The following is a 27,525-nucleotide window of genomic DNA, read 5'->3' as shown; positions in this document are numbered from 1 at the left end:
GATATAGTCCTGCAGATTATAACAAAAAGGCTGTTATGTTGCTATTGCTCCCCTCCCCCCCCCCCCCCCCCCGCCCCCTCTGCAAAAGACTTTCCAGTATCAAGCCAATAGACTAATTCAAATTCTACAGTAAAGAAAAAAATTGATGTTGGAGTCATAATTATTTAGTTTTTTTTTTATTAATTTTTTTAAATTGCTTCTCTGGTATGAGATTTCTCATTATGAGTTAACATGCAGTGACTGTTATTTGCAGATTAAATCAGCAATTATATGATATAATATAATTACATAATTTTGAATTCATGGAATCATTACAATTTCCCTTCCTTTGATTGGGACTTCTGTTCCTCCTACAAGTGCCTGATATTTATTATAAAAAGTGAGTTTGAATATTTTTTTCCATTTTTCAATTTTTTTAGCAACTTGAGAAGGAAGCGTATCATTTAGTGGAAGTTGGGACCACAGGGAAGTTTCTCAGTCCAGAAGAGAACCCTTCAGCCATGTTGTCTGAAATGAGACAGGTAATGATGTGTGTGACATAACGTCATGTTCTGCTTTCTAGAGATCAGCATGCAGTGTCCTCTCTCTGAGTACTGACTACTGACTTCTACCTTTATTTCTATCTTTATATACCTTCACATATATAATTACATTACATTGGCTTCCCAGCCAGGTGGGTTGCCAGAGTGGTCACTTTAATTCAATTACACATGCGATAGGGAAGACTTCCAGACTGAGCACTAAATGGCTTCTATTAGTGGACAATAGGTTGATAACTTAAACTGATTGATCAAGGTGTATAATATAGTTACAAGGCAGAGGACCATTCCTAAATACATTTGAGGTGGATGTATTTGTTAATCAAAGATATGGCTTCTTTTTTAATTGAGTAACCTCATGTGACTTAGAACAGACTTCTTTAAACTTGACCTGTAAACTGATTATATAAGTATACATCCTAAAAACATTTAACCCGCACATCTATATAATTCAGGACACATATTTATATATTACAACCTTATAAACTTCTGGAAATTAGACTGAATGTAATGGAATTGATCATATTTATAGTTGCTATTTCAATGAAAAGTTGAGAAAACCGAAAATTCATTTAAGGCATTAAATTACAAGTATGACATGTGTATCCACTGATGTGGTTTGATACCAAATGTGACAGTGAGAACAATATTGTGAAAAAGCCATTATTATTTTTATAATTATATTTTGATGACAAGATTCTATAATAATATGTATCTTACTGAGTAGATGTGAGATGGAATATGAATGTGAGACGTGAGATGGAATATTTTACCAAGACGTTAATCAATGTCATTTTGATATTTACTTAAAATTGAATTTAAGATTATCACAACCCAAAAATCCTAAAAGATGCATTCATATAGATATATTATTTTTTTATATAAGGAGTGCAGTTATATAAATTAAAAAAGTCATTGTTATATTCTGGTCTTATTTGAAACTTCGATGGATAGGATTCTGCTATTTCTTTTCATGGTTATAATTTCACCGACAACATCCGATGATAACTGTCATTTAGAATATAGATGGCGCTCATGTTGCATGGTAATTCAGTTCTTCTCTGTAGGAATATCTACATACAATATGTGACCAAGTCATATGCTGTTATAGTTCATCCCATTTTTCCCAAGGTGATATTAATTAAAATCTGAAGATCCGCCATAAAAATCCATGAGAATTCTTTCCTCTAACTTTGTCCTGTGCCTTCACTTCATGGTGTCAGTAATAACCTGGTTATCCTCTGGATCTTAGAGCCTCACTTCACTGCTGGGATGGCTGGGTTTTCTTTCTTTAAAATAATACATATTAAGTATATTTAATTGAATAAATTTTTTTTCAAAAATTCTACAGAATTATGCTGGTGGTCTCAGCACCTGAAGGAGGGGACAATTGACGCAAGGCATCCATTTTTTTTCCTCAGAACTTGACATGTTGCCAAGCCCATACTAGGAAGAATAAAATTGTTGTTAAGATTGTTGTCAAGATAGGTAATGTGAGAATACAAATAGACAGTGAAAATTTGAACTTTTTTTTTGTTACATGAAATTTTGGCCATCATTATGCTTTGATGTACATGATTGAGTTGAAAACAAGTTAAAGAATTGACCAACAAATTATTGAGATTTTTATTAAGACTGGTACTTGTATAGGAAATAGCGCCTACAGTGTATGACAATTTATAGGATGTCCTCAGTTTGCAACATGAGCTGCTGAGAGATTTATATGTTATAAACCCCCCTCAGTGGTGCCCTCTAGTAGCAGTCTGCCAAACTCTTGATATGTCAGCGACCAAGTAATAAATGTTGACCTACCTTCTACATAGTGAAGACAACAGTGAGGCTGTTTGCTAGGACTGAAAAAAAAGGAATAGCTCAGAATATATGGTTTAAAAATAGATTTTTAATTAGTTTCAGATTAGTTACTCTAGCTATGTTTATGTTTATTTTAATTTATTTGTCTCCATCATGCACAAAATAACATCATGATGAACATGCTGGTTAAAACATAAACATAGCCTCAAAGTCTTGAAAAAAAAGGGAGTAGGAACACAGAAAAGAGAGAGAGAGAAAAAAAAGCCTCCAAAATGTTCCACTTTGAAAATACCCCCCATTTGTACATGTACTTCTGTGTGAACATATCATTGAGACTAAGCAGCAGGCCCAGTCTTAACAGCGTCACGGTGACCCAATCTCAGCAGGGTCAAGGTGACCCAATCTGAGCAGGGTCATGGTGACCCAATCTCAGCAGGGTCAAGGTGACCCAATCTGAGCAGGGTCATGGTGACACAATCTCAGCAGGGTCAAGGTGACCCAATCTGAGCAGGGTCACGGTGACCCAATCTCAGCAGGGTCAAGGTGACCCAATCTGAGCAGGGTCAAGGTGACCCAATCTGGGCAGGGTCATGCATGGTGACCCAATCTGAGCAGGGTCACAGCGCCCTTGGTTGTTTTTCAGTAGATGCATGCTGTATATCTATTAAACCATGGCAGGTAGAAAACATGACTCAGCTGTACTTTATATCACATACAGCATGTCATGTGGTAATGCGTTCCATGCAATGCTTCACCCTTACTCCAATAACTTCAGCTTGGGGCCCAGTCTCTTTATATCAAAATCTAGCTCTCCTCCTGAACCTTGCAAAAATAAATACCATTTATTATACTATTAAATGTTTATCATTAATCTGCTTCATTTCTTTTTATTAATGGGACCTTCAATAAATGCGACCATCATTGGCCAAATTTGGAATGTCATACTTGAGTTGGTTCTATTGTTTTAACTGGCACGTCCTATTACTTAAATCAGCTTACATCAAGGAGACATAAAAAACTTATGTAGTTGAGTAATTTTTTTTTTTAAATTCAGTTTTGGGAAGCAGTATCTACTGAAACCTCACAACATGCTAAAATGAAAATCACTGGCGTATTGTCTCACCTGCAGCTTGGTAATATACTTGTTATATTCATGTACAGCTAGGTGACTCATGATCACATAATTGCCTCATGGCCATAAGCCTGGCTAGCACAAGATTGACATAGTTATGTAAGCTGATGATATTTTCATGTCAGTAATAGGAACTACGCAAAAACACAAGAACACATTTCAGTTTGGTCACAGAGATAGTAAAGGGCAGATAAAAGGTACCATTATGGAAGAGATGGCCAAAGCTTGCCACTGTGTACAGGCAGAAGGTTTATTTGTTTTGTATCTGAAGTCTAGATAACTTATCTTGATCATTAGATTGCAGGCATGCAGAAAGCCATTAAATGTCTTGATATCAAGGAAATGTCTTCTCCACACTACTGATACTATCTTTACCCATCACAACCATTCACTTGAAATATTTCATAGCTAAAATGAGAAAGAAAAAAAAAACAAGCTTGTAGCTAGATTTATTGGTTTGGGATAGATAAACATGCACTAGACACAGTCAGACTACTGTTGAAAAAAGTATAAAGATGTATTAATAGATACATGTGGGAAAAACGTGCTGTGGCCCTAATATATGAGTCATATCACAGTAAGTCAATAAGTACTAGTAGATAAAAATTAATATTATATTAACAGCCCTTATTTGTTATGTAATGTAGGCTTGAGTACGTATCTCTTTTCAGTTCCCCATTGATGACAAGATGCTACATGTACACCTAGCTTCATGACTTCCACCTCTGTTATTACCATCAGATTATGTTATTGTGAAAAAAAACTTGTATATGTTTTGTTTTACCATCATAGATTGTAAATTTGCTCGTATTTGTGTTTGTTCCCAAATATCTTTCTACCCTCTAATAACAATGTTCAGAACACCAGGGTGGTATCACCAGGGTGGAGGGACTTGTTTACATGGCAGATTGCAATCTTTCTCATCTCGTCTCCGAGTTGTGGACTGCTTGGACAGTACAGGGATGACACGGGGAAGACTGCAATGGATCCAGGATTACTTGATGGGGGTGAACGATGCCATTTTTTACGGTTTAGAACTGTGATTCAGCTAGTCAAAATTCTAATTTCAAGATGTCACCATTGGTGTTTTTTTTCCAGAAACTGCAGGTGGTTGGGGGGGGGGGGGGGGTCAGGATCCTCCTGACACCCCCCTAAATCTGCCACTGAAATGTTTCAGACTATTCTTAATACAAACTTGAGCTAAAGAAAACCACTTTTAGTCTAGACACAGAACAATTTTCCAACTAAAGCACTTTTGTGAAACTAAAACAGGAACCTTTTACACCTCGTTCAACATACATGTAGCTTGGTTTATGAATGATATGAAAGAAATGAGAAATGATTTTGAAAGAATTAAAAAAAAAAAAACTAGAATGTTTTAAAAATTCAGTTGTTTTTTTTTTTATTCTAAGTCAAGTAGAGGGCAGTGACACGAGGCATTTTTGATGGTATGTTATCTGGAGTTCACATCTCTGATGGTGAAGTTAATGATAGAGTGGCAGAAATAAACCCTGTCTTCCTGTGCTCTGGTGCGTGATATTGACATCTGAATCTGCCCTTAATGACTTACAGGGTGGAAAAAATTAATTTTGATGCATTTTTCATGTTTATTAAATTTCAGTCTGACATTACTGTGACAAAAACAAACAAACAAACAAACAAACAAACAAACAAATAAATGAATAAATAAATAAATAGATAAAAAATTAAATAATAATCACTGGCTTTAAAAATTTCTTCTGTGACTGGCAATTTTCTAACTCTGTTCATTCATCACTAAAACTAAACAATACCAATAAATGCATATAATTTTAGAACAATGTTTCTCTCTTAACTCATCATTATCCTAATGGAGACCAGTATGTGCAGTCTTTCATTTTTCATTTTAGATGATTTTTCCGTGATGTCAGAATGATGATGTGTGTCACTGAGAGATGGCTTCAGGCATTTTAAGACAATTCAGATGTGATTAAGCCAAGACATGTACCCCTCCCACAAAAAATAATAAGAAATAAATTTAAAAAAAAAAAAAAAAAAACCCTACCTTTAGATATAATGACAGCTTCCTTATTCCTCCTTTTAGATTAAGATTAAAAAGTCTTATGAACAATGATGCACTCAAGCTCACTTAGAAGTAGAGGTGGTGGGTGAGCTTGGGTTAGGGGACGTTTTGGAGCAGAATGGAAAGACTAGTGATTAAAAAGTGCTTTTTGCCCTTAACCCTCTGTTTTAGAAAGTACAGAGTGCCGTGAACCACATAACAAAAGTCTGGCTACATGTAGTTAATATCTTAGTTTACAACACTGCAATTTTTTCCACATTTAAACAAGGTGGACTTAATGTACTTAAACATGTAAAACAGCACAATTGCATTGTTCATCTGTACATGTTAAAAGGTTGTTAGACCAGAACTGTATCACTGTGTTCTAAAGGATAGACTTTCATGTTTATTCCATAAGAAATTTAAACAACAAGGAATCAAGTTCTTTCCTTTTCTAAGAATGTTTTGTTGGCAATACTCTTACAAATTATTAAAAAGTTTTGAAAGGTTATCTGGATTCATGCCAGAAAATACATTTTGTGAGTACTTAAGGATGATAATTCTTGTATAAGTGCATGTAAAAGTAAACATTTAAACAATTCAAGTAATTGTCATAAGCTACAGTTGTCACTACCTTGAGTTGTGGAAAAAAAAAGCATTTAATAGATAAAAAAAAGTCCTTTAAGTTTTTTAACCTAACCTAAAAGCAATTTTTTTTTAAGTTCAAAGTATCAAAAAGACAACTTACTTCCAATTGCCATGGCAACCAGAGTTGCTATGGTTACAATAATCATCTTTCTGGAAAAGTTGTGAATTAAGGCTGGGTCGGTAGGATGAGCTGAGGGTCCTCTTCTCCTGCAGATGTCTTGACCACTGGTAGTCTAGATACAGTAACAGTGACTTCTTGTTGGAGACTTTTATCTTCAAAATTGAGGGTTACAAGGGGTAGGTCTGTCCCCCAGTTCACAAGTCATTTCCTTGTTTTAGTTGACTAGGATTTCCATGAGAGTGCTGTTACACTGCTCCTGATAGGGTAAGACTTGCCATGTGACCATGTTATGGTGGTAATTAAATTTTTAGCCAGGGAACCTGCTGACTTAATTTATTTATTTATTTATTTGTTTGTTTGTTTTTTATTTATTTATTTATTTATTTATTTATTTTGTATGTGTGTAGACCCTTAGGCCTGCTGTAGATTCCTAATAATGACATTTACTGAGCATGAAATTGTAGAATTGGTGTATTTGTTAGCTTGATCTCTACAATACATTTGGCATATTATAGTAATAATAGTGGTGATATTAATAGTTGTAATACACAGATGGCTTGAGATCTGAATTGTTTTAGAAGAGAGTGGTGGAGATTGGCCATCTGTCATGTTAGAGGGTGCCACAGGGGGTGGTCATCCAGTGTACATCCTTAGGGTGCTTTCCCAGAGATTTAGATCGGTCTAAAGATTAAGTTTTAGATCGACCTAACTCCCTGGGGGTTCAGGCTAAATTGCAGTCAGCCGAGCGGACACCATAGTTAAATACCCCCTTACAGCTTTTAGTAGGCAGGACAGACGCTTAAGCCGGCCAAGCTGACAGTAATCTAGTGAGACTCCCCACAGGGATAGATCGATCTAAAAATCTATGGAAATGGGGTGTTAGTCATTCAATCTATTTTTGGTTCCAGCACAATTTTACCAACTTGCCATGACCTAAGAATGATTTAGTGCAATACATCTGTTAAACTTGAATTACTGTCTTTGAAGCCATTACACTCAAAATCTTTTTTAAGACTTTTCTGAAAGTTGATTGATTGAGCTGACCCATTTCTGAAGTAGCTCCTGTGTGAAGTGTCATGCCTGAGAGAAGGGAGAAGTGTAACTTGAGGAATGTCATGGCCCCAACCATTGCCTAGATATTTAAGTGAGGGTTTGAGAAATAGTGCATGTTTGTGCCAACTGACAGATAAATTTCACTGATTGCCTGATGATGAATTATCATAGCTTTCCACCTGAGAGGGCAGTAACTGTTCTACTTCTTGAAGCATAAATTATAACCATTGTTTTAATGGGAGGATGTAGCCTTTGATGTTTTTGATAAATTGACCTTGCAGCTAGTGCACTGAGTTTTATTTATAAACTCATGAAATATGATAAGTCAATATATGTATATATTTATATTGATATGTACCTATAGATATTATGCAGCTTTCACTTACATGTATGCTTACTCATTTTCATTCACATAATTCATCAATTGTTCTAAATATGGAGTCATGGCAATATATTTCATTATTTTCTGTATAAGAATATGATATAATAAGACTAAATGATAAAGTTGTTTTCTTTTTGGTGTACCAATAAATATTTCATTTTGCTTGATGTTACCAGGTATTTTACATCTGGTTTGAATTCCAAAAGCTTAGATCAGAAGAAATAATACTGAAGTTGAATAAAATTCTTCCATCTTTACCAGTCCTCCCTGCTAATGAAGTGTTGGTATATTTCAGCTGCGAGGGAAGTTCTACACAGTGGAACACAAGTTAAAGGAGTGTTGCAAGTGGAAGGAGATGATCACGGGAAACCCCTACAACCTGGACTTCCTTCATAAACTGGCCATCAAGATGGACATACGCCAGGAGCTGTGGAAATACGTGGAGTTGTCCAATCACTCCATCATCGACTGGAAGCAGCAGCTCTTCAGGAAGGTGAGGAGAATTGATACGTTGGGTGTTGGGGAATTATCACTTATTTTGTTTTGTATTTTTGTCAATTTAGCACTGATTTTGTGAGTAATTTGTCACTTGTATATTGTCTGAAATAAATGAATGAAATGTAAGCACAGCACCAGATTTATCTTTAAAAGTTAATTTTTTTTAAAAATATGAAGTGTTACAGTATTGCTCACCAGATAAATGCCCAGATGGTCTTTAAAAAATCAAGGGAAAAATGGAGACATATTTCAATGCCATATACATATATTATTATTATTATTATTATTATTATTATTATTATTATTATTATTATTATTATTATTATTATTATTATCTCAACCAGATGAATGTCCAGAAGGCATTTGACAAGGTCCAGGAGTGGCAGGGGATAGCATTCCAGATGAAGAGTCACCTTCCTCTGGGAGACAAGGTGCTTGCCAACTGGTTCAAGGTACTACAGGACTTCAAACAAGACCTCCCCTTGCTGCATAAACTGGCCAGTGATGCCTTGAAAGTAAGTGGTGATCTGGTTATGGACTTAGGGCGTATTCCCAGAGCTTTTAGATCAATCTATCCCTGCAGGGAGTCTCACTAGATTACTGTCAGATAATCCGGCTTAAATACCCGTCCCGCCTACTACAAGCTGTAAGGGGGTGATTAACTTTCGTGCCCACTCGGCTGACAGCTATCTAGCGTGAACCCCCAGGGAGTTAGGTCATCTAATCTCTGGGAATGGGGTCTTAATCAAACAGTCTGTACCTTGAATTATGAGTGACCACAGAAAAATCCATATGTACAAAAGTTTGATCAAACTAAATTGGCCACTGACAAACCAACAAACCAATGCATCTTATAATGTTTAGTCTGAGCCTTAAGTGTTCTGGCTCGTGAAACTAAGTGGCCATTGAAAATTGCTCTTCCATTTGGTGAAATTAAATGAAAGCTATAAATAAAGTTAAAAAATTAATGTAAAAAAAAATGCGTACATGTCAGTCAGTTTAATAGGAGTTAAAGCTGAGGAAAAAAAAGTCCAATATTTTTCTAATCACCAACTAATCTCCTATTCAATTGTCTAATGGCTAATATCCCTGACTGACTGAATGTTTTTAAACTCAGACTTAAAATTGCTTATAAAATTTTATTCAATTACTGAGGTGAAAAAAGTGCACATCTAAATCCCTGTATTTCCTTAGCCTCGGCACTGGAAAGAAATCTTTGTCGGCATTGGTGAGGAGTATGAGCCAGGCTGGAACGTGACCGTTGCGGAACTTTTAGACCTGAACCTGGGCGAGCACAGCCTCCTTATCAACACCATCTATACTGGTGCCAAGTCCGAGTTTGCTCTGGAACAAAAACTGGTCAAACTGAGGAAACTTTGGCAGGAGAAGAACCTGAAGCTGGCCAAGCATATCCCTGATAGCGTGTATGATAAAGGTGAGGCTACTAGACTGTGTGTGTGTGTGTGTGTATGCGTGTGTGTGTGTGTGTGTGTGGTTAGGGATTTGGTTGGGTTATTGTTGTATAAGATATGAATTGATGTACAGTTGCTTTGTATGTGGCATATGTGGAATTTGTTGTTGTTTTTGTCTGGTATGTGTTGTTGTTTTTGTCTGGTATGTGTTGTTGTTTTTGTCTGGTATGTGTTGTTGTTTTTGTCTGGTATGTGTTATTGTGTTAGTGGGAGTGTTCTAAAAGTTGTGTGTATGTATGTATGTGTGTGTGTGTGTATGTATTTGTTTATATGTGTGTTTGTGCACGTGCATGTATATGCATGTGTGTATGTGCATGTGTGTGTGCTTGTGCATGTGTGTGTATGTGCGTGTATGTGTGTGTGCATGTGCATGTATGTACATGTGGTTAGGGATTGAGATGGTATTTAGTAGTAAAATATATATAATGTTGTTATTGTATGTAGTGTGTCAGGAATTGGTTGTTTTTGTTGAAGTTGTTGACATTCTTGTCTGGTATGTGTTGTTGTTGTTGTTGTTGTTTGACCTCAGAAGAAATCTGTAAATAATGGATACAAAATCTAAAGCAACCATCAAATGTCTTCTCCTTGTCTGTTATTGGACTTGTTAAACTTTGAATATAATATATTATTTAATATGTTACTAGACACCAATTCTACTAAACTGTCTTTTTACCTCAGACTGGCAGCCATAGTTGCCTACTGTTAGTAAATGAGTTATATTAAGCTCTGTGAGTATATTTCCAGACACAGCGGGCGTGGCTCCCAGTGCTCACCCAGGGGGGAGGAAGGTGAAGGGGATGGCCAAGTTCAGACATGAGAAAGCCCTGGCCAACATGCCGAAGGGACTGAATATCTCTGGAGATGACATGTTTGTACTTATTGATGTGGAGGAGCTGAAGTACCTCATAGATGTAAGTATATTAGTTGTTATATCCCTGATTTTACATTATAGACACATGGAATGCAATTTATAATTTAATGCATCAGTTGAAAAGGAAATGTAAGAAAGATCACAACTGTTTTGAAAACATTCCCTTAAGGAAGTCTCGTATCCCTCAAGTCATAGCCTTTTAGCTGGTGTTACTACAATTAACTATGATCAACTTGTCCCTCCAGGACAGCCAGGTCACCCTGACCTCCATGCTGGTGTCCCCCTACCTGGCTGACCTGCGTCCAGAGACAGAGTACTGGTCAAGCTCGCTACAGCAGGCTGAGGAGATCCTTGACCTCTGGGTCACATGTCAGAAGAAGGTCAGTATTATTATTATAGGCACTGTGAGTGAGGCTGGCGTGTGTGGTGTATACAGTAGTACTGGTACCAGTATCACATCTGATCAGTAACACATAGGCTCTATTCCCATAGATTTTAGATCGATCTATCCCCGTGGGGAGTCTCACTAGATTACTTTCAGATAATCCGACTTAAATGTCCGTCCCGCCTATCACAAGCTGTGAGGGGTAATTAACTTTCGTGTCCACCCGGCTGACAGCTATTTAGCGTGAACCCCCAGGGAGTTAGGTCGATCTAAAGTAGGTCGATCTAATCTATGGAAATGGGGTGATACTCATGATCAGAGCCAAGTTCTGGTTATATATACAAAGACCAGGCATGAGTCACATACATATGGTGTATGTGTGTGTGTATATGTGTGCATGTGCGTGTGTGCATATCTGTATGTATTTGTGCTTGTGTGTGTATGTGCATGTGCAAGTATGTGTGCATGCCTATATGTGTGTGTGTGTGTGCGTGTGTGTGTGTGTGTGTATGTGTTGTGTGCCAGATACACCTGGTCTGAGTCTTCTGCCTTGGACATTGGCCATGTTCTGAGGTTTTTCTACTCCTGTAGAATGGAATATATGATTAACTTTCGCCAACTGATAGAATTTATAAATTGTTAATTTTGTTTTTATATGATTTGTTTATTAGGATAAAGAAAATGAGAAAATTGCAGTTTTAGCTTTCTTTGATCCATTTCATTTTTGCTCTAGTCCTTTCAAAGTTGGTATTATGTGAGTTAACATTTTTACTGTTTTATACAGTATTTTGTTAAGTCTTTGGCCATCTTTTGATTTGTCAATCAATTTTTGGAAAAAGCAAAGAAATGAAAAAGAATGAAATCTATTAAAAATGATAAAGGTCAGGAATAGTAAACATTATTTTTTATTATTCTTTCCTATCTGTTTCAGTGGCTCTATCTGTTGAAAGTATTTGAAGATCCAGATATATACAGAAAACTTGGGTCCCAAAGTCTAAAGTTTGAGTCCATCAATGCTAAATACAAGGTAATGTTAGAATAAGAATCTTTCTTGAAAGAAATTGAGTGTACAGTACAGAGTGCCTTTAAGAGTAGGATATTAAGTTAAAGAGAGCATTCACATCGAGAAGAGCCGAGGTCTAGCAAGACCAAGACCTAAATATGGCAGACCTACATGAAAGGAAGACCGTGTAACCTAATGACATTCATTAGGTCTTGGCCTTGCTAGACCTTGGCTCTTATCAACGTGAATGCTCTCAAAGTTAAAATTAGTAGTAAATTGCATTTGTTACATACATTTTAGACTTATACCTATCACTTATATGTAGATCCCTTGTTTGATTGAGAAATGAGTAAAATACTTTGCGTGTTGTATTCCAGGAATTTATCAAGTCAGTAGTAAATGACCCCAAGGTGACCTCCATCTTCAGCAAGCAGCGTGGAGAGCCAGGATACAGAAGACTACAGGGAGAAGCCATCAGAGAGCTTCTTCAAAGTCTACTGGAAGGAATGGTCAGTTTGCCTTACTTAACTTAAACTTTAGATTTAATATGAGAAAATAATAATAATACCGTAATAGTATGGATACAGAACTTGACTACAGGGAAATCCCATCAGAGAGTTCAACATTTAAAGGCAAACATTAAATTAGATGAGAAACAATTCCTTCAAAGATATTGTTTGATGTCTGATGTTTATAATAATGGTTTTGATAAGGCAGACCTTAAATTTTGGAATCAATGAGTCTACGTTTGTGACATACTTCAGGGTAAGTTTTATGAGTAGTTGGCCTTTTCTTTTTCATTTGTTAATACAAATATAGAAACCAATTTTTAAAATTTGCCTGCTCGTATTGAAAATATGCTTATTTCATTTGTTTTATCATACTTTTTCCAGGAACAAATCCAGAAGCACCTAGAAAACCTCCTGGAGCATGCCAGGTCAGAGTTCCCCAGGCTTTATTTTCTCAGTAACCAGGAAGTGGTAGACCTGATGGGTATAAGCCGTAACCCTCCTGCTCTGCTGCCCTGTGCCAAGAAATGTTTTGCTGGAATCAAGTCGCTGACGTTTGCTCTTCCGTCTCAGATGACCACCATGAGTACTGCCCTGGACTTTGTTCTCAACGGTGAGAAACCTGTAATCTAATGGTTGGTGTTTGAAATTAAACACCCGGGCTTATCATAATATCAGGCCTGCTGCAAATTCGCAGCGAGTTTGCTGCAATATTGCCGCAAACTACAGTTCTTTCTTGCAAATTTGAAGCAAATTTGCTGCAATATGGCTGCAAATTAGCAGCAATAAAATTTATCTTGCTAACTCATGCAAACTTGTTGCTGCAAAGTTTTCATTTTGCTAAGGGGAGTCCAACAACTTTCTTGTCCAGTAGCACCACTCTTGATTTTGTACTCAACAATTAGTAATGTGTAAGGATGAAATGGACAAATATAAAGATGAATGATGATAAGTAAAGAAATAGATACAAAGATGTGGATAATAAATATGAGCTTAAATATAAGATTATCTGTTTCTTTCTCTATATAGCCCATAAGCTACTGAACAAGTGACCAGTATCACTAGAGACATGGAGGAAACCATGTCACTACTATTTTTAATATGTATTATATATTATATATTGTATATATGTTTTATGATTGTCTGTTTTCTTTTCTATACAGCCCATAAGTTACAAGTGACCAGTCTCACTGGAGATATGGAGGAAGCCGTGCCGCTGTTGTACAAACTGGAAGCCAATAATCTGGCCACCAGATGGCTCTCAGGTCTAGAGGAAGGCATGAAGAGCACCATGGCCACCATGTTACAGGCGTGTGTACAAGCACGCTGGGAGGAAGGTGAGAGTTATACCAGGAATATATACTGATGTTAAACAAGACATACACTTTGTCACATGGACAGCACGTAAATGCATTTGTATGTTTTCTCAGTTTTAACTAGAGAAAATAAAAAGAATCAGTGTGTACTTCGTAGTTACCAATATGCCCACATGACAGCCACTTAAAGTAATTTGTCAACCTGGCTGCAATTTTTTAAAAGTAGTTTTATGATTGTTTCCTTTTGTTGTAATATGGGCCTGTAGCTAAAATAACATTACATTAATTTTTCTTTACTATATTTGAATTATTTAGAATATTGCATAAATACTATAAATTATGTGTTTATCTGCTTATGCTTAAATTGTTAGATGTACAGTTACCTAGATAAAAGTGAATACAAAATAATCTGTAACCAAAGGTAGCTATTTTTGTGATAAAAAAGGTATCTGTTTCGTACATTATTGTTCATAAAAAAAATCAATTTGTCTGCCGTATTTCCAGGCTCCAAACAGAGTGTCCTCCTTCTGGAGGAACTGAGCCGATATGAGGTGAGCACTGCACACCCCACCCAGGAACAGACCCAACTCAGCCAGCAGATTCGCCACTCCTTTAAACACTGGCTCCTGCGCTTCCCGTCCCAGTGCGTGCTGGTCGCCGAGGCCATTATGTGGCAGAAAGCCATGACCAAGGCCCTCGAGCACGGAGATAGGGATCAGTTGACGGAGATAAGGTAATGGTTATAACCACTGACGCCAAGTTTTTTTTTTTTAATTAAAAAAAAATTGCAGTGAGTAATGTTGTGTTTGCAGTCAGTTTGGGTTGACCTAACTTGGCTCCCACTATCTCATTGTGTGCTTGTGATTACTTCACTGTATGGTGATCGAAATCCAATCCTGCTCTTGTCCTGCGTAAATGACTTAAGCCACCTGCCATGACACTGACTTCTTATGGCAGCTCACCATAAGAAGCCACCTGCCATGACACTGACTTCTTATGGTGAGCTGATCGTAAACGGACAGAATACCAGTTGGTTTAAATTACATGGACTTGACAAGCTTGACTAGAAACTTTACTTGCTTACTGGTTTGATGGCATTATTTGGTCCAATGACTGCATTTTAACCAAAATGAAACTCCATGGTTCAAAGTACAAAAAGGTGATATAGATAAGAAGACTGCCGTTTACATTAACTGGTCATCACCCTCACTGCTCCAGAGAACACACTGATGATGGTGAATTATAGCAATTTAACAGTTGTTTTATTCCATACAGATTAGATGACCAGATAACTGCTTTAGAAAAGGACACCAAACATCTAATTTCATTCTTAGTAGACATGTACTTTAGCTGACTGATAATATTATGGTTTTTTCTGCTGAATTAATTTTTTTCCCATCTGAAACTCTGTGATAAATAGAACAAAAATTTAGGTAAGACCACTATTAGATGGTCTGGTAGATATGGTAGCTCCACCTTTGTAATTTGTAATTTGTAAAAAATAAAATGACAGTGTGTTTCAGATTTAATGACCAGCTATGGTTTGTTAGATAACACACAGGCTGACTGTCTGTGTCCTTTATTTAAGATTTAACTGGTGATACACAAAAAACTCCCTTGTTCCTTCCAACTTCTGTGAAGAATGAGTAATTAATACACTTCTAGAATCCTTTGTGTTATTTTTTTTTATAAATTCATTTGCCAACTATTATTACATATTTGCAAAATTTCGGAGTCCATTGCTGTCTCAAAATATGTGTGTTTGTGTTTCATAATGGATATCCATTATTTAAAGTGATGTTATTTATTGATATAACCAGGAATCAACAGAACAGTAAGATCACGCAGTATGTGAACTTCCTGAGGGAGAGCAGTGTGAAGGGCGGAGGCTCCAGTGTACGCAAGAGACTGCAGAGACTTCTGGGATGTCTGGTTCAACAGACAACACAACACAGGGATTATGTGGAAGGTGAGAGAAAACTATTTATGTGCATGGCATGTCAATGTTCAGTATCCAGTTTATTTTTCATTTTGATATTTTCTATAAATTAAATTTAAAACTTGTGTACTCTTTGTGCTATCTTTGACAATGAATTTCTAATTAAAAATTTTGTTAATTTATGTACATATTTTGTCTTATTAGTTTATCAATTTATTTTCTTTTTTTTAATTGTGCATATATAAAACAATTAAATTTGCTGAATTTAGATTTTATTATTTGTGTCTACTCAGTTCTGTTAAAGCTGGGTTCCCCCACACTGGACAGCTATGACTGGCAGAAGATCATGAAGTTCCACATGGACTTCCGCAGCGTTCTCAGAGCTAAGACGGATATAAAGGAGCAGCCGAAACCTGAGGTCTCTTCCAGCACCCCCAGAGAAAGACGTCTGTCCCATGGCAGCAGTCGGGACTCCTTACTGTCCAAGTCTGACGCCTCGCCCAAGGAGAGAAGGGCATCACTGGCCAGGCTGAAGGAGAAGAAGTCTGGTAGGGAAATTGGAAGTGATCTTAAAAATATGGTTAATGCTTCTTTATATAATATGTATCTTTGGTGTATATATGGTATGCAATTATTAAGGGTCAGTTTCTACCCTTATTTTTAGCACAATTTATCGGTTGATTATAATCCTTCTTGTAAAATGCTGTTCTTTAGCCAACAGATTTTTACGAATTCTTCCTGAAATATTTCCTTATCTTCTACTCCAGAGGATAGCATGGCCCGCGTGAAGACCAGCGTATCTACGGGGTTCCAGTTCACACCCTGCACCATACAACAACTGGGCGCAACCTTCCTCTACGATCATGAGTATCTTGGACCCTCTGAAAGACTCGTGTTTACGCCACTGACTGAAAGGGCCTATCTGACCTTGACCTTGGCCTTGAGGACGTTCCACTGTGGTACTCTGGTGGGACCAGCAGCCACTGGGAAGTCTGAGACTATCAAAGACTTGGCTAAGGTACAGATAATGCTGGGTTGGTTATTCTGAAGTTTTTACCAGCCAAGGACAGAACATGATGTTTTGAAAAAATATATATTTTGAAAATATATGAGAGACTTCTTTTCCTTTAATTAGAGGCAAATTATTAATCATTATTAAATTTATAATAATATCTGTTATTAGTTCATTGAGTGAAAAACTGTATACTTACACTATTATAATTGCTTACTTTCATGAGAACACATTTGACAAAAAAAATGCAACAATAGTACAAATCATTATAATTTTTAAAAAATTAGATACATTGTAAAAGTTTCCAAATTGTAATTCCCCATTTTCCCTGTTTATTCAGACCCTGGGTCGGCACTGTGTGACTGTGAACTGTAACAGTGAGCTGACGCTGCCTCTGCTTAACCAGTACCTGAGTGGTATGGTCCAGTCTGGTAGCTGGACAGTGTTTGATGACACAGATAGACTGACCAAAGGTAAGACAGTGATCAGACATTAAGATAATTACATGGAAAGGATACATACACAACAAATCAGCATCTGTTTCTGGACTTGCATTCCACTTTGCCTGTTAGTGTCACTGAGTAGAACAGTGAAAGTTCAAAAATAGAATTTTGATTATAGTATATAAGAAAGTGCTCTCCAATTCGTGGTAATGTGTAATTTTATTATTTGGCCAAATATAAAGTATACTTGATCTAAAATACAACCAGACATTCCTGGTATTGTTATTGCAAGAAAGAAGTTAGCACCAGCTCAGACACCATTTTTCATTTATTTATTTTTTATTATTTTATTTTTGCCAATGTTCCTTTCATCATGGCAAAATATAAAGATTAGTTACCAGAATTTTTTTCTGATTTCAGGTTTGATGTCAGTATTTGCCCAGCAGATAGAGTATCTAAAGACTGCTCTCCACTGCCTGGGTACCTCCAGTCATAACCAGTATGGTATTAGAGGACAACCCAGATATGACAAGGTAAGGGTGGGAGGGAGGGTTGAGAGGGGGGGGGGGGGCTCTCCACTGCCTGGGTACCTCCAGTCATAACCAGTATGGTATTAGAGGACAACCCAGATATGACAAGGTAATTAAGGGCTTGGAGGAGGGGGGGGGGAGAGAGCGGTGAATAGGATGATAAAGATAAAATTTTGGTTGAACCCTAGCCTCTGTCACAAGATAATCTGGTTTTACAGTTTACAACTGGTCTTTATTGGTCTGCTCAATCCTAAATTAATCCTATCCCCCTAGAAGAGAAAGAGAGAGAGTGTGTGTGTGTGTTTGTGTGTGTGTGTGAGAGAGAGAGATACTTCTAACTGTAAAGGGGGATAATTATTGCATTGCATGTATAAAGCATGCCTCTGTTGTTGCACTGCTTATGTTTACAAAATGTTTTAGTGTAACAAAGAATTTTATGCTATTATTAAAGCATGTGTTTTGCATTAACATTAATTTTGTAGTTACTGTAATATCTTTTTTAAGTTTTTAATTTTAGAACTTTCTGTTGTTTGAAGATATTAGTGTGTAACTTATATTATATTAGTAGTTTTTTCTGAATAAGTTCTTTGAATTCTAGTCTTTTATCTAAGTTAAAGTCTGGAGAGCACTTTATCTAATACTACTAACATTATATCTAGATAACTTGCATGGATTGAATTACTGATATATCTTTACTTACTTGTTACTAAGTTCACATTTTCCTTCTTTTATTTCACATCTTATTTCTTATTTTCACAATGCTTTGGTTTTATTAGTTTGGAGTGAAAATTTTCTATGATAAGAACTCTAGAGGCACACGGAGAAAGTATAGACTATATCTACAGGTAATGTATTCTGGGATCCTTTTTTGCTCATAAATTTTAGGCAAATTTTTCATGAAGCAAATTATAAAATAATAAATTTAGAATAAGTCATTGGCGTAGTGGAAGTAGCTGCACTAGATGATGTTCATATATTTAACTGATAGCTCCAATGGTACTGTAACGTTGTATAAGCATCTGCAGCAACTGTGTCAGCTTCACTTAGAATTGCTTTCAAAGAGCTTAGGTCAAGTGTATGCCTGTAGTACATGTTTTTTAAACCTAGTGAATACTGTTTGTCCTCAAATTGTTATACTGACCTTTATGATTTGCTCTGTGCCGTATCCCAGATTAAATGTAGTATGGTAGAATATGAGTAATCTTTCAAATAAATTGTTCATGTAGGAAAAATCAAATTTGACCAAAATTAGTCACCAATGTCCATTTATTATCATGTTTAAATTTAACTTATTTACTATTATTTGATGCTAATTAGACAAAGATTTAGATGTATTACCAACCTTGTGTGTTTCTAGTGCAGTGCTTATAATCTGGCTGGCATTATTATGGTAACAGTCCAACTGCTTTCTACTACCTGCTAGCACTTTATGTCTTGCCATTTTATATCTTGTAACTGAGATCATTTTATATATTAAGCTTCTGAGGTTGTCCCACCTAGTTACCTTTTATATTCCTGTAGCACCTATTTTTGTTCTTCATCTCTTTATTAATTATAAGAAAATTTAAGACTGAGAGGTATTTAAAGAAAATAGTCTGAATATTGTAATAGAATTAAATATATCATTCTGTTGATGCCAGGCTATACTTGGTTGACATTTATTTGATTATTATTATTTATTATGTCATCTGTTTATTCTTTTATTTTTATTTAATTTTTGTGACAAAAGAATGTAGGAGACTATTAATTTTATAATAGGTCACATTCAAATTCATAGTTTAAATGGAAAACTCTATTAAGGCAGTTTCCACTGTTAACCATGCTGTGAAGATCACAGTAGTTTAATGTTCCACCACCAAGTGGAGGTCCAGTCAACAGCCTAACATACTGGTTACTTTTATAACTTGGAATACTTGCTAGGGGAACTTTTTCACTTTACCACAAGCTAATTTCTCATGCCTTCATGTTGTAAATTTTCTTCTGTGTTATAAAATTTTCAGAAAACATTTGTGAACAAGGAGGAGGGCTCCAGCAGCGTGACACATGGCGGCCGTGTGGTGAGGCGGAACTCACTGACCACCTTGCATTCATTACCCAGTGCAGACACTAAGGAGGACCTAGAGAGACAGAATACGGTGCCACATGGATATAATGTAAGTCACTGTGGGATATGATCAATATGGTTAATTGAATTAGAAGTGACAATTTGTCCGTAAAAATATCTATTTCAAATTCATAGCTTCTTGTGATATTATGTTTAAATTGCCAGTGAAGAAAATGAACAAAGTTTAACTGTCTTCTCAATCTATCATTTATTTTTCTTTCTTTGTAATCAGACAAATATTAGATATACTTTTGTTTTCTCCTTTTTTCATTCCTCTTTCAATTTTACAAGTTTTATTTCAGGTCATCAATAATAGAGTATCATTGCATGTTATTCTTACAATTGCATGTACACTGTATATTGTTTAAATTTAGATGGTCATTTCAATGTTTTACTTAGTAATTGGACATAAACGTATTTTGCTCAATCTATTAAACAGTAAAAGTAAAACCATTTCATTGAAGTGACCATTTAATAACAAGACAAAATATAGACAAGTACAATATTGCATGTTTATTGATAATAAATAACTTACTGTGGTCATACTCTTACTTCAGGAGGTAGCCTATGTTTTCAGAGTTCCAGTAGGACTGATGGTATAGTTGTAAAACACTGACTTCACTGTAGTGGTTTGATGACTGATTACCTTCTGATTGGTACACCCTGGGGTTCTGGCTACCTTCAGTGACTCTCCTCTATACAGTATATTAGACTGGGTTCCCATACTTAGATTGATCCATCTGGATCGACCTAACTCCCTGGAGGTTCTCGCTTAATCGCTATCAGCTCACATGTCTGCTACGCCTACCGAATCAGCTAGGGGTAAAGATAACTACCCCCTAACAGCTTTACTAGGTGTAACAGACATTTAAGCTAGTTAAGTCGATAGCAATTTAGTGAGACTTCGCAGGGAGATAGATCGATCCAAATATGTGTGGGAATGGTCCCATAGTGAGGCAGTATACTGGGTGGGGGAGAGGCATTGCTAGCCCTCTGAGCCTCAGGGAGTGGACGGTTGGCACTGTTCTTACATTGCATGAAAAGATTTGTGTGGAGTCTGATTGACTTTTTTTCCAGTTTACACATCATGTTTTTTGTCTTCTTCCATAATTGCATGCATTTTTATTGCAGTGGAGGTTTTAAAGGTTTGGCACATGGTTTGAGAGTGCAATAAACAAATAACTGTATTAGGTCCTGTTTTTATGCACAAAGTTTAAAAAATACTGATATATGTCAGTTCTGTAAGTACTGGTAGCTGATAATGGAAGTTATGTGTTTGAATTACAGGTAGAATAGCAAAATTATGACTCACAATAATAATTGTTAGTTAATAACAAGAGGCAATACAGATTTTTTTCTAAAAATAACTGAATTTTTTTTTTTCTTTTTTTTTTACATAATTGTAAATTTCTAATGGAATGCTACGGTACATTGGAACATGTATAGACTAAGGGTTTGAGAGCACATGACAGCACACTACATAATTATACAGTAGAAAGAACAGAATGTAACTTAAAGCACTTTTAAAACTTAGAAATCAATGGCAGTGTAGATCGCTTCCATTGTTTAATACTGGTAGATGTAGTTGTATTCAGCACAACAACATGTGACTCTAATAGACAGTGCATATCCATTATCATAGTCACTATAAATACCACTTCACAAGACCTGTGAAAGAGTGACTTTAATTTAAAACATTTGTCTTGTTTGGTGCTTTGTTGCTACTATCATCTAAACAGGTAAAACAATTTTTGATGTAAATTTTTGATACAAGTGGAAGTCCTTGATGTGTTAATTCAACATTCTGAAACTTTCAAAAATGTATGTTCAGCCTGTGTTGGAAATGGCTTTCATTTGCTACATTTTATTGAAACTTTTAAACTCAAAGCTTAAGCATGATGTTTCAGCTTACAAACAGCCTGTTGTGTTTGTGTAAACTTTTAAAATTATCACTGTTCTTCCCTCTTTTCTATTATAGAGAACTTTTAAAGAATACTACAAAACAAGTGTCAGGTTAAGCACAAACAGTTCTAGACTTGTACATACATGTGACTGTGTATCATTCTAAGAAGTTTTCTGGATCATTTACCTAATATCTAAAGAACCTCATTAAAGCTTGCCTAGATTATTCAGCATTTTCAAATAGTATAGCACAAATACATCCAGGTTTTTGTTTGCCCTTTGATATGATGTATTTCTACTGAAATAACCATTATAGGCACAAATTTTAAGACAAGGTATCAATTTTAAGACAAAAGTGTGTATTCCTGTACAGTTAAGAACTGATTTGCATTTCGATAATAATTAAATTCCTTGCAACTTGTATAGAAAAAAAAAGATCACCCAACATCACCCATATTCCATCCTGACATTACCTTATACATATCAAAACCCAAACAAATATAAGAACGTATAAACATTTGTTTTTTTTTCTAAGAGTTCTTATACTTATATTCCCCCAGGATGAGGGTCTGTCTACCTATTTTGGTGAGGCCTGGGTGCCAAGGAGGGAGAGGAGACACTCCATAGAGAAAGAGATTGAGATCAAGGAGTCTGAATTATACAAAAGCAACAAACCACCATCACTGTTTGTTGGTAAGACTTAAGGGACTGGTTGAAAAGTTATGGTTTTGGTTTTGTTTTGATATTAAATATATGGCAAAGAATGTGTAACTTTTTACCAGGTTTTGGCTTTCTGGTTTAGAGTAAGTTCTAGGAAAGTTTAGTCTAGATAAAAAACTTAAGGGTGTTAAGTGAGATTCAGTGTTTTATTCATTGACAAATAGTTCACAGCTGTCATCACTATGTAAAAAAAAAATAATAATAATAAATTCAATATGGCAGCCAAATTCAAAATGGTTATATGAAAGTAATAGAGAAAGAGAAAGCACATGCACAGGAGCTCTCTTTTCTTTGGGTGCTCAGTGATGTCATTTACAATACTGATTTAGCTCAGTTTTGATGACTTACCAAGTTATCTTTGTTTACACATTGTGAATACTTCCCAATGTTCCAGAACATGCCACATACCGTCCATACAAACCCAAGCCAGACTACAAGGTGCTGCTTCATGAGCCAGTGCACAGGCCAGTGTTTCTGGGGAATGTGTTATTCAATGGGAAACTGCTCAAAGCCAATGCCAATTATGGCTGCTTCATGACTGTCAACTCTGAAGGAAAGGGGTTTGCTGAAATACCTGATAATTTAAGGGTAAGATGATACATTTACATGAATACATTTTTCATTAATATATACCTTGTATTTTTCAAATAACATTATCAGAAACCTAACACCTAAAATGAGTGTGAGCATGAAATGAATTATTTTCCTGATCAGCTCCAGATGCGTCCGTGTGCCCTGATCCACCCTGATACTCACCAGATACTGGAGATGATGCTGTACTGCAATGGCTGCTCAGACCACAAGATCTTGGCCAAGAAACTTGGGGTGCTTTTTGAATTATTGAAGACACAGGTGAGACTACGTATCACACCCATGTACACACACACACTACACACACACACACACACACACACACACACTTTCATATATTCTGTTATAAGAGTAGGTTAAATGTGGTCATTTAAAAATTGAAGTTTTACATTTTGTTTTTTTACTGATATGTCATCATTTGAACATGTGCATTCTGTGTACTGGACATAATTGACCTAAACAGTAATGATATGTTAAAAATAAGAAGGTATAACATGTAGAAGGTTGAAGGTTTTAGTGATTTTTTAGTTACATAATTAAATCAAATGGTTAAGTCACACTAATAATTTTAGAAATTTATAAAGTATTTAATTTGCAAATGTTTGGAAATTATATTATCCAGCTTCCAAGAAAAGAGCAGTACAACTTCAGTCTAAGAACAATGAAAACAGTTGTCACTGTGGCTCACAGCAGACTTAGCAGCAATAGAAACCTGTTTGAGGATGTCTCTGCTAATGACTCTGGTACAGAAACCTTTTTATTTGTTGCGATTCTTCATTTAAAGTTTGTAATATATACATATAAAGCTGTGGCTTTTCAACCAACCTTTATTTTTTATTCGTATACCTGTACAGTATGTACTTATTTGTATGCAAATGTTATTACTGTGCATGTATGTATATATCCACAGAGATAAATGAAAACTAATATTTAATAACTGTAGTAAATAGTTAAATATGATGAATACTACTAATTTGTTTATCGGTTTAATAAAACAAAAGTAATTTTCTTGCAGAGACCAGCCCATCTATCCTCGAAGACAGTAGCACAAGACAAGAATTTGCCATCATCTACGCCATCAACACCACCTTGATTCCCAAGATGGCTGACCAGGATGACATTGCACTTTTGAAAAGCCTGACCAGAGATGTGTTTCCACAGAGTGTGCGTCCTAAGTCTGGTGTCCTTGGATACGACCCTGACCTTGTGTCAGCAGTTCAGGAGCAGATGGCACTGGACAACCTGCAGGCGACACAGGCCCACGTCAACAAAGTATGGCTGTTCTCAGAGTTGCCTTTTATATTAACTCAATCTCTATACTAATTCTATACATAACAAAATGAATTTTCAATGTTAAATTTTTTAAAGCACATACTTCATTGGCAACTGAGTCTTGAAGGATGGCTTTCTTCCCCCAAAAAATACACATTTCTATTGTATGTAACTTGCAAATCAATTGTATTTTATTCTAGACAATCTCTTATTTGTTTGTATCTGATTTCTTGTCATCCACTCATTTTACAATTCCTTACAAACACACATAAATTTTCAGTGAAGATAGATCATTGAAGAACAAGATGGTGCTATATCATTTGTGTAATAAAAAATACTTTACGAAGTTCCATAAGTTGCTTCTTGAATCCATATTCTTCACCTGAAGCAAATAGCTAAGATTGATAGTTAGAAAATTCCCCTCTTCAGATTCTACAGCTCAACACTGCAATGAATCATGGGAAGGGAGTGATTCTGATTGGACCAGCTGGGAGTGGGAAGACCACAGCGTACCAGACACTGGCACGGGCCATGAATTCCTTACACTCTCGGCCTCCAGAGCCAGATAAAGATGACAACAAGGATGAAATTAAGGATAAGGGAATCGCCTTTCACAGCCAACAGAAATTAAAGGTGAGAGTGGCATGCCATCTTTTTATACACTGTAGTTTTACTGTAGACTGCTCTCTAGACCAATAAATTCAGGGTGGTATGGATTCACTGGATAGTACGTACATTTTAAATTTATGTAAATGTACAAAGGCATATGTAAATGAGTTACCTTTTGTGCTATCAGTGGAAAGAATGAAGAGTAGAGGGACAATGTCATTTGACAGGTTATCAAATTAAATTGATTGTAGTATTTGTATTGAAATGAAGAAATTTCATTTTCAGAAAATTAATATAGTTCTTGAATCTGGAAAATACAAAACGTTTTGTAATAACACCAAAAATTAAAAGAAATTAAAATGTAAAAAAAAATTAAAAAAAAAAAAGAATATAAATTTTTATTTCTTTACATTGAGATAGACAAAAGCTTTCCCTTTTTTTAAAACATTTGTATTTACATTTATTCGTGATGCTGATACATTGTTTTTACATGACGATGTTTATTTACATTGGAATATAAATCAATGTAATTTCTCATCAGTTTACCGAGCTGAAGACAGCCAGAGAAAAGAAACATTGGGTGACCCCAAAAGTAGGTCAAGGTCAATTTTCACCTGCACCCAGCTCACACACTGGACATTTTGCTGTAGCAGCACATTTCAGTTTTCAGTTCTTATTTGTTGGTGTTTACTGAAATGTATAGATAGGATTTTGTACTTTTGAATAATGCACAGATTTCATCAAGGCTTTTTTCTTTCAGGAAGTCTCTTATTTGCAACATGTTGTATTTTTAATAGAAGATTTTATTATCTTGGCTTTACTCTTTTATACTACCTAAAATATTTGGAAAATTATTTTGCCATAATTTTAAATTGAATTCATAGCATTTTTAATAAATCAACCAAGTGAACTTAATTGTCTTTAGTATTTTTGTATTCAAGATTTTGCAATATTCTGTTGTACTCTAAATGGGTACAGAGCTTTTCTTCTATAAGTTGCAATTTACCCATATATGATTTCATAGAATTTTTTTTAGAAAATGGGGAGCACATTTCACATATAAACTCATAATATAAATATTTGACATTTGATTACCATATGATACAAGTAGCTGTGTTGCAGTTTTACCTACCACAAGCACTTTGCAGTTTGTTGAACAGTTTTCTCAATTGTGCACATTGCAGTTTTATTCTTCACAGTAGATATTAATAGGAAGTGATGCTTGCAAATTGCTTAGAATCAGGCTAACAAATGTCATGTAATTCCCCCCTCACTTTCCAGCTACTAACAGAGAACACAGAGAAGAGAGAGTCCAATGCATTGTCCAGGTTCCGCAAGGTGTCCAAGAGCACATCCAGTGTGGCTGAGAAGCTGTCCACATTACTGAAGGATGTGAACAAGGCCAAGAGGATCCAGTATCCTAAGATAGAGATCAACACCTTCAACCCCAATGCTTTCTCCACAGAGGAGGTAGGTTAATACACTGTGCTGGGGCTCTCTTTTTTTTTACTGCTTCATTTTTTTTTGTATTAATTTGTTTGTTTGTATACTGATTCATTTATTTCTTTATTCATTATGGTACTAGTACATTTATTAATTTATAATGATGAAAGTAAATTAGTAATCAACAAGTATGGTGTACATACAGTGTTGTTATTTAGAGATTATCCATAAATTCCTCTCTATTCTAGCTATTTGGGAGCTTCCAATCAGGTCTATGGAAAGATGGACTGCTGTCTAGCATCCTGCGCGACTGTCATACCCAGCATGAGTCTGCGCGGAGTTTCTCCAGCACCTTTGATGAGAAGAAGCACAAGGGATTGGTCAGTACGCCATCGCCGGTCAACAAGTGGGTGGTCCTGGACGGCTGTGTCAACCCACTGTGGGCAGAGCACATGAACACAATGCTGGACAGTGACCGCTTACTGAGCCTGGCCAGTGGAGAGAAGGTGGCACTGCAAGGTAGGGGGGGCTCCAGCCAAGATGGAAATAATTTTACTTCATTTCTTTCAAATCTTTTATTGAATGTTACAAACAGCTAGTGGTTTGCAAAAAGGTCCAATTTTTCTAGAAGACACTCCCTAGCCCTTGAAATTGCTGGTTACAGATGTGCACTGTTTATAAATCATTTTCTATATTTCAGATGATTTTGAAAGAATATTTTGGTCTTCAAATTAAGGACAATTTTTGTTCCAAAGGTTGTTCTGTGATTGTTATATGTTTACAGTAGTAACCAACATTCTGCATTATTACAGAGGCGATAAATTTACAAATTTCAGACACAACCCATCTGATCTTTGAAATGAGTCACCTGGCGAACGCGTCCCCAGCCACCATATCGCGCTGTGAACTGGTCCACTGTAGTAACGAGACGGTCACCTGGAAGTCTATCGTGGAGTCCTGGAGCAAGGCTGCCAAACAGAAGTGGATCATTTCAACCAATGGGTGAGCGGAGTGGTGATTTTTAATGCTTTTTTTTCTGATTGTGACTTGTTTTCAGCTTGGTGACTTTTATGATCTGAATTGAATGTGTTTCATTGAATTTGAAAAGTATGTATCTTACAGAATTTTCCTGTAGAGTCCTATAGAACGTCCTACTGGGCCCAAAATCCTATAGAGCC

General features: G+C 36.0%; 1 protein-coding gene and 1 long non-coding RNA gene across 2 annotated transcripts in view; one reads left to right on the top strand and one right to left on the bottom strand.

Moving 5' to 3' along the window:
* LOC106179703 (dynein heavy chain domain-containing protein 1-like) overlaps window positions 1-27,525 on the top strand; it is a 97,164-nt gene that overhangs the window by 13,473 nt on the left and 56,166 nt on the right. Inside the window, exons 25-52 of the mRNA XM_087013753.1 lie at window positions 420-521; window positions 8,024-8,221; window positions 8,571-8,741; window positions 9,421-9,661; window positions 10,443-10,609; window positions 10,815-10,949; window positions 11,886-11,981; window positions 12,335-12,466; window positions 12,851-13,079; window positions 13,630-13,803; window positions 14,287-14,515; window positions 15,603-15,751; window positions 16,015-16,269; window positions 16,489-16,739; window positions 17,074-17,206; window positions 17,597-17,709; window positions 18,483-18,551; window positions 19,707-19,859; window positions 22,273-22,405; window positions 22,827-23,020; window positions 23,147-23,284; window positions 23,646-23,766; window positions 24,039-24,295; window positions 24,725-24,928; window positions 25,446-25,496; window positions 26,186-26,374; window positions 26,596-26,866; window positions 27,184-27,349. Of these exons, the coding sequence (XP_086869879.1) occupies window positions 420-521; window positions 8,024-8,221; window positions 8,571-8,741; window positions 9,421-9,661; window positions 10,443-10,609; window positions 10,815-10,949; window positions 11,886-11,981; window positions 12,335-12,466; window positions 12,851-13,079; window positions 13,630-13,803; window positions 14,287-14,515; window positions 15,603-15,751; window positions 16,015-16,269; window positions 16,489-16,739; window positions 17,074-17,206; window positions 17,597-17,709; window positions 18,483-18,551; window positions 19,707-19,859; window positions 22,273-22,405; window positions 22,827-23,020; window positions 23,147-23,284; window positions 23,646-23,766; window positions 24,039-24,295; window positions 24,725-24,928; window positions 25,446-25,496; window positions 26,186-26,374; window positions 26,596-26,866; window positions 27,184-27,349 (4,721 nt within the window). The remainder of the gene's footprint in view (window positions 1-419; window positions 522-8,023; window positions 8,222-8,570; window positions 8,742-9,420; window positions 9,662-10,442; window positions 10,610-10,814; window positions 10,950-11,885; window positions 11,982-12,334; window positions 12,467-12,850; window positions 13,080-13,629; window positions 13,804-14,286; window positions 14,516-15,602; window positions 15,752-16,014; window positions 16,270-16,488; window positions 16,740-17,073; window positions 17,207-17,596; window positions 17,710-18,482; window positions 18,552-19,706; window positions 19,860-22,272; window positions 22,406-22,826; window positions 23,021-23,146; window positions 23,285-23,645; window positions 23,767-24,038; window positions 24,296-24,724; window positions 24,929-25,445; window positions 25,497-26,185; window positions 26,375-26,595; window positions 26,867-27,183; window positions 27,350-27,525) is intronic.
* Window positions 550-6,518, bottom strand: LOC106179700 (uncharacterized). Its single transcript, XR_001240066.2, has 3 exons — window positions 6,273-6,518; window positions 2,352-2,392; window positions 550-1,828 (listed from the first exon to the last, which is right to left on the bottom strand). It is a non-coding gene; the product is annotated as an uncharacterized LOC106179700 (long non-coding RNA).

Source organism: Lingula anatina, chromosome 5 (assembly GCF_051362555.1).
Source record: "Lingula anatina isolate TDL-2025a chromosome 5, LinAna3.0, whole genome shotgun sequence".
NCBI classification, from domain to species: domain Eukaryota; kingdom Metazoa; phylum Brachiopoda; class Lingulata; order Lingulida; family Lingulidae; genus Lingula; species Lingula anatina.
The sequence above is the reverse complement of the archived record's forward strand: the minus strand, read 5'-3'. Positions and strand labels throughout refer to the sequence as shown.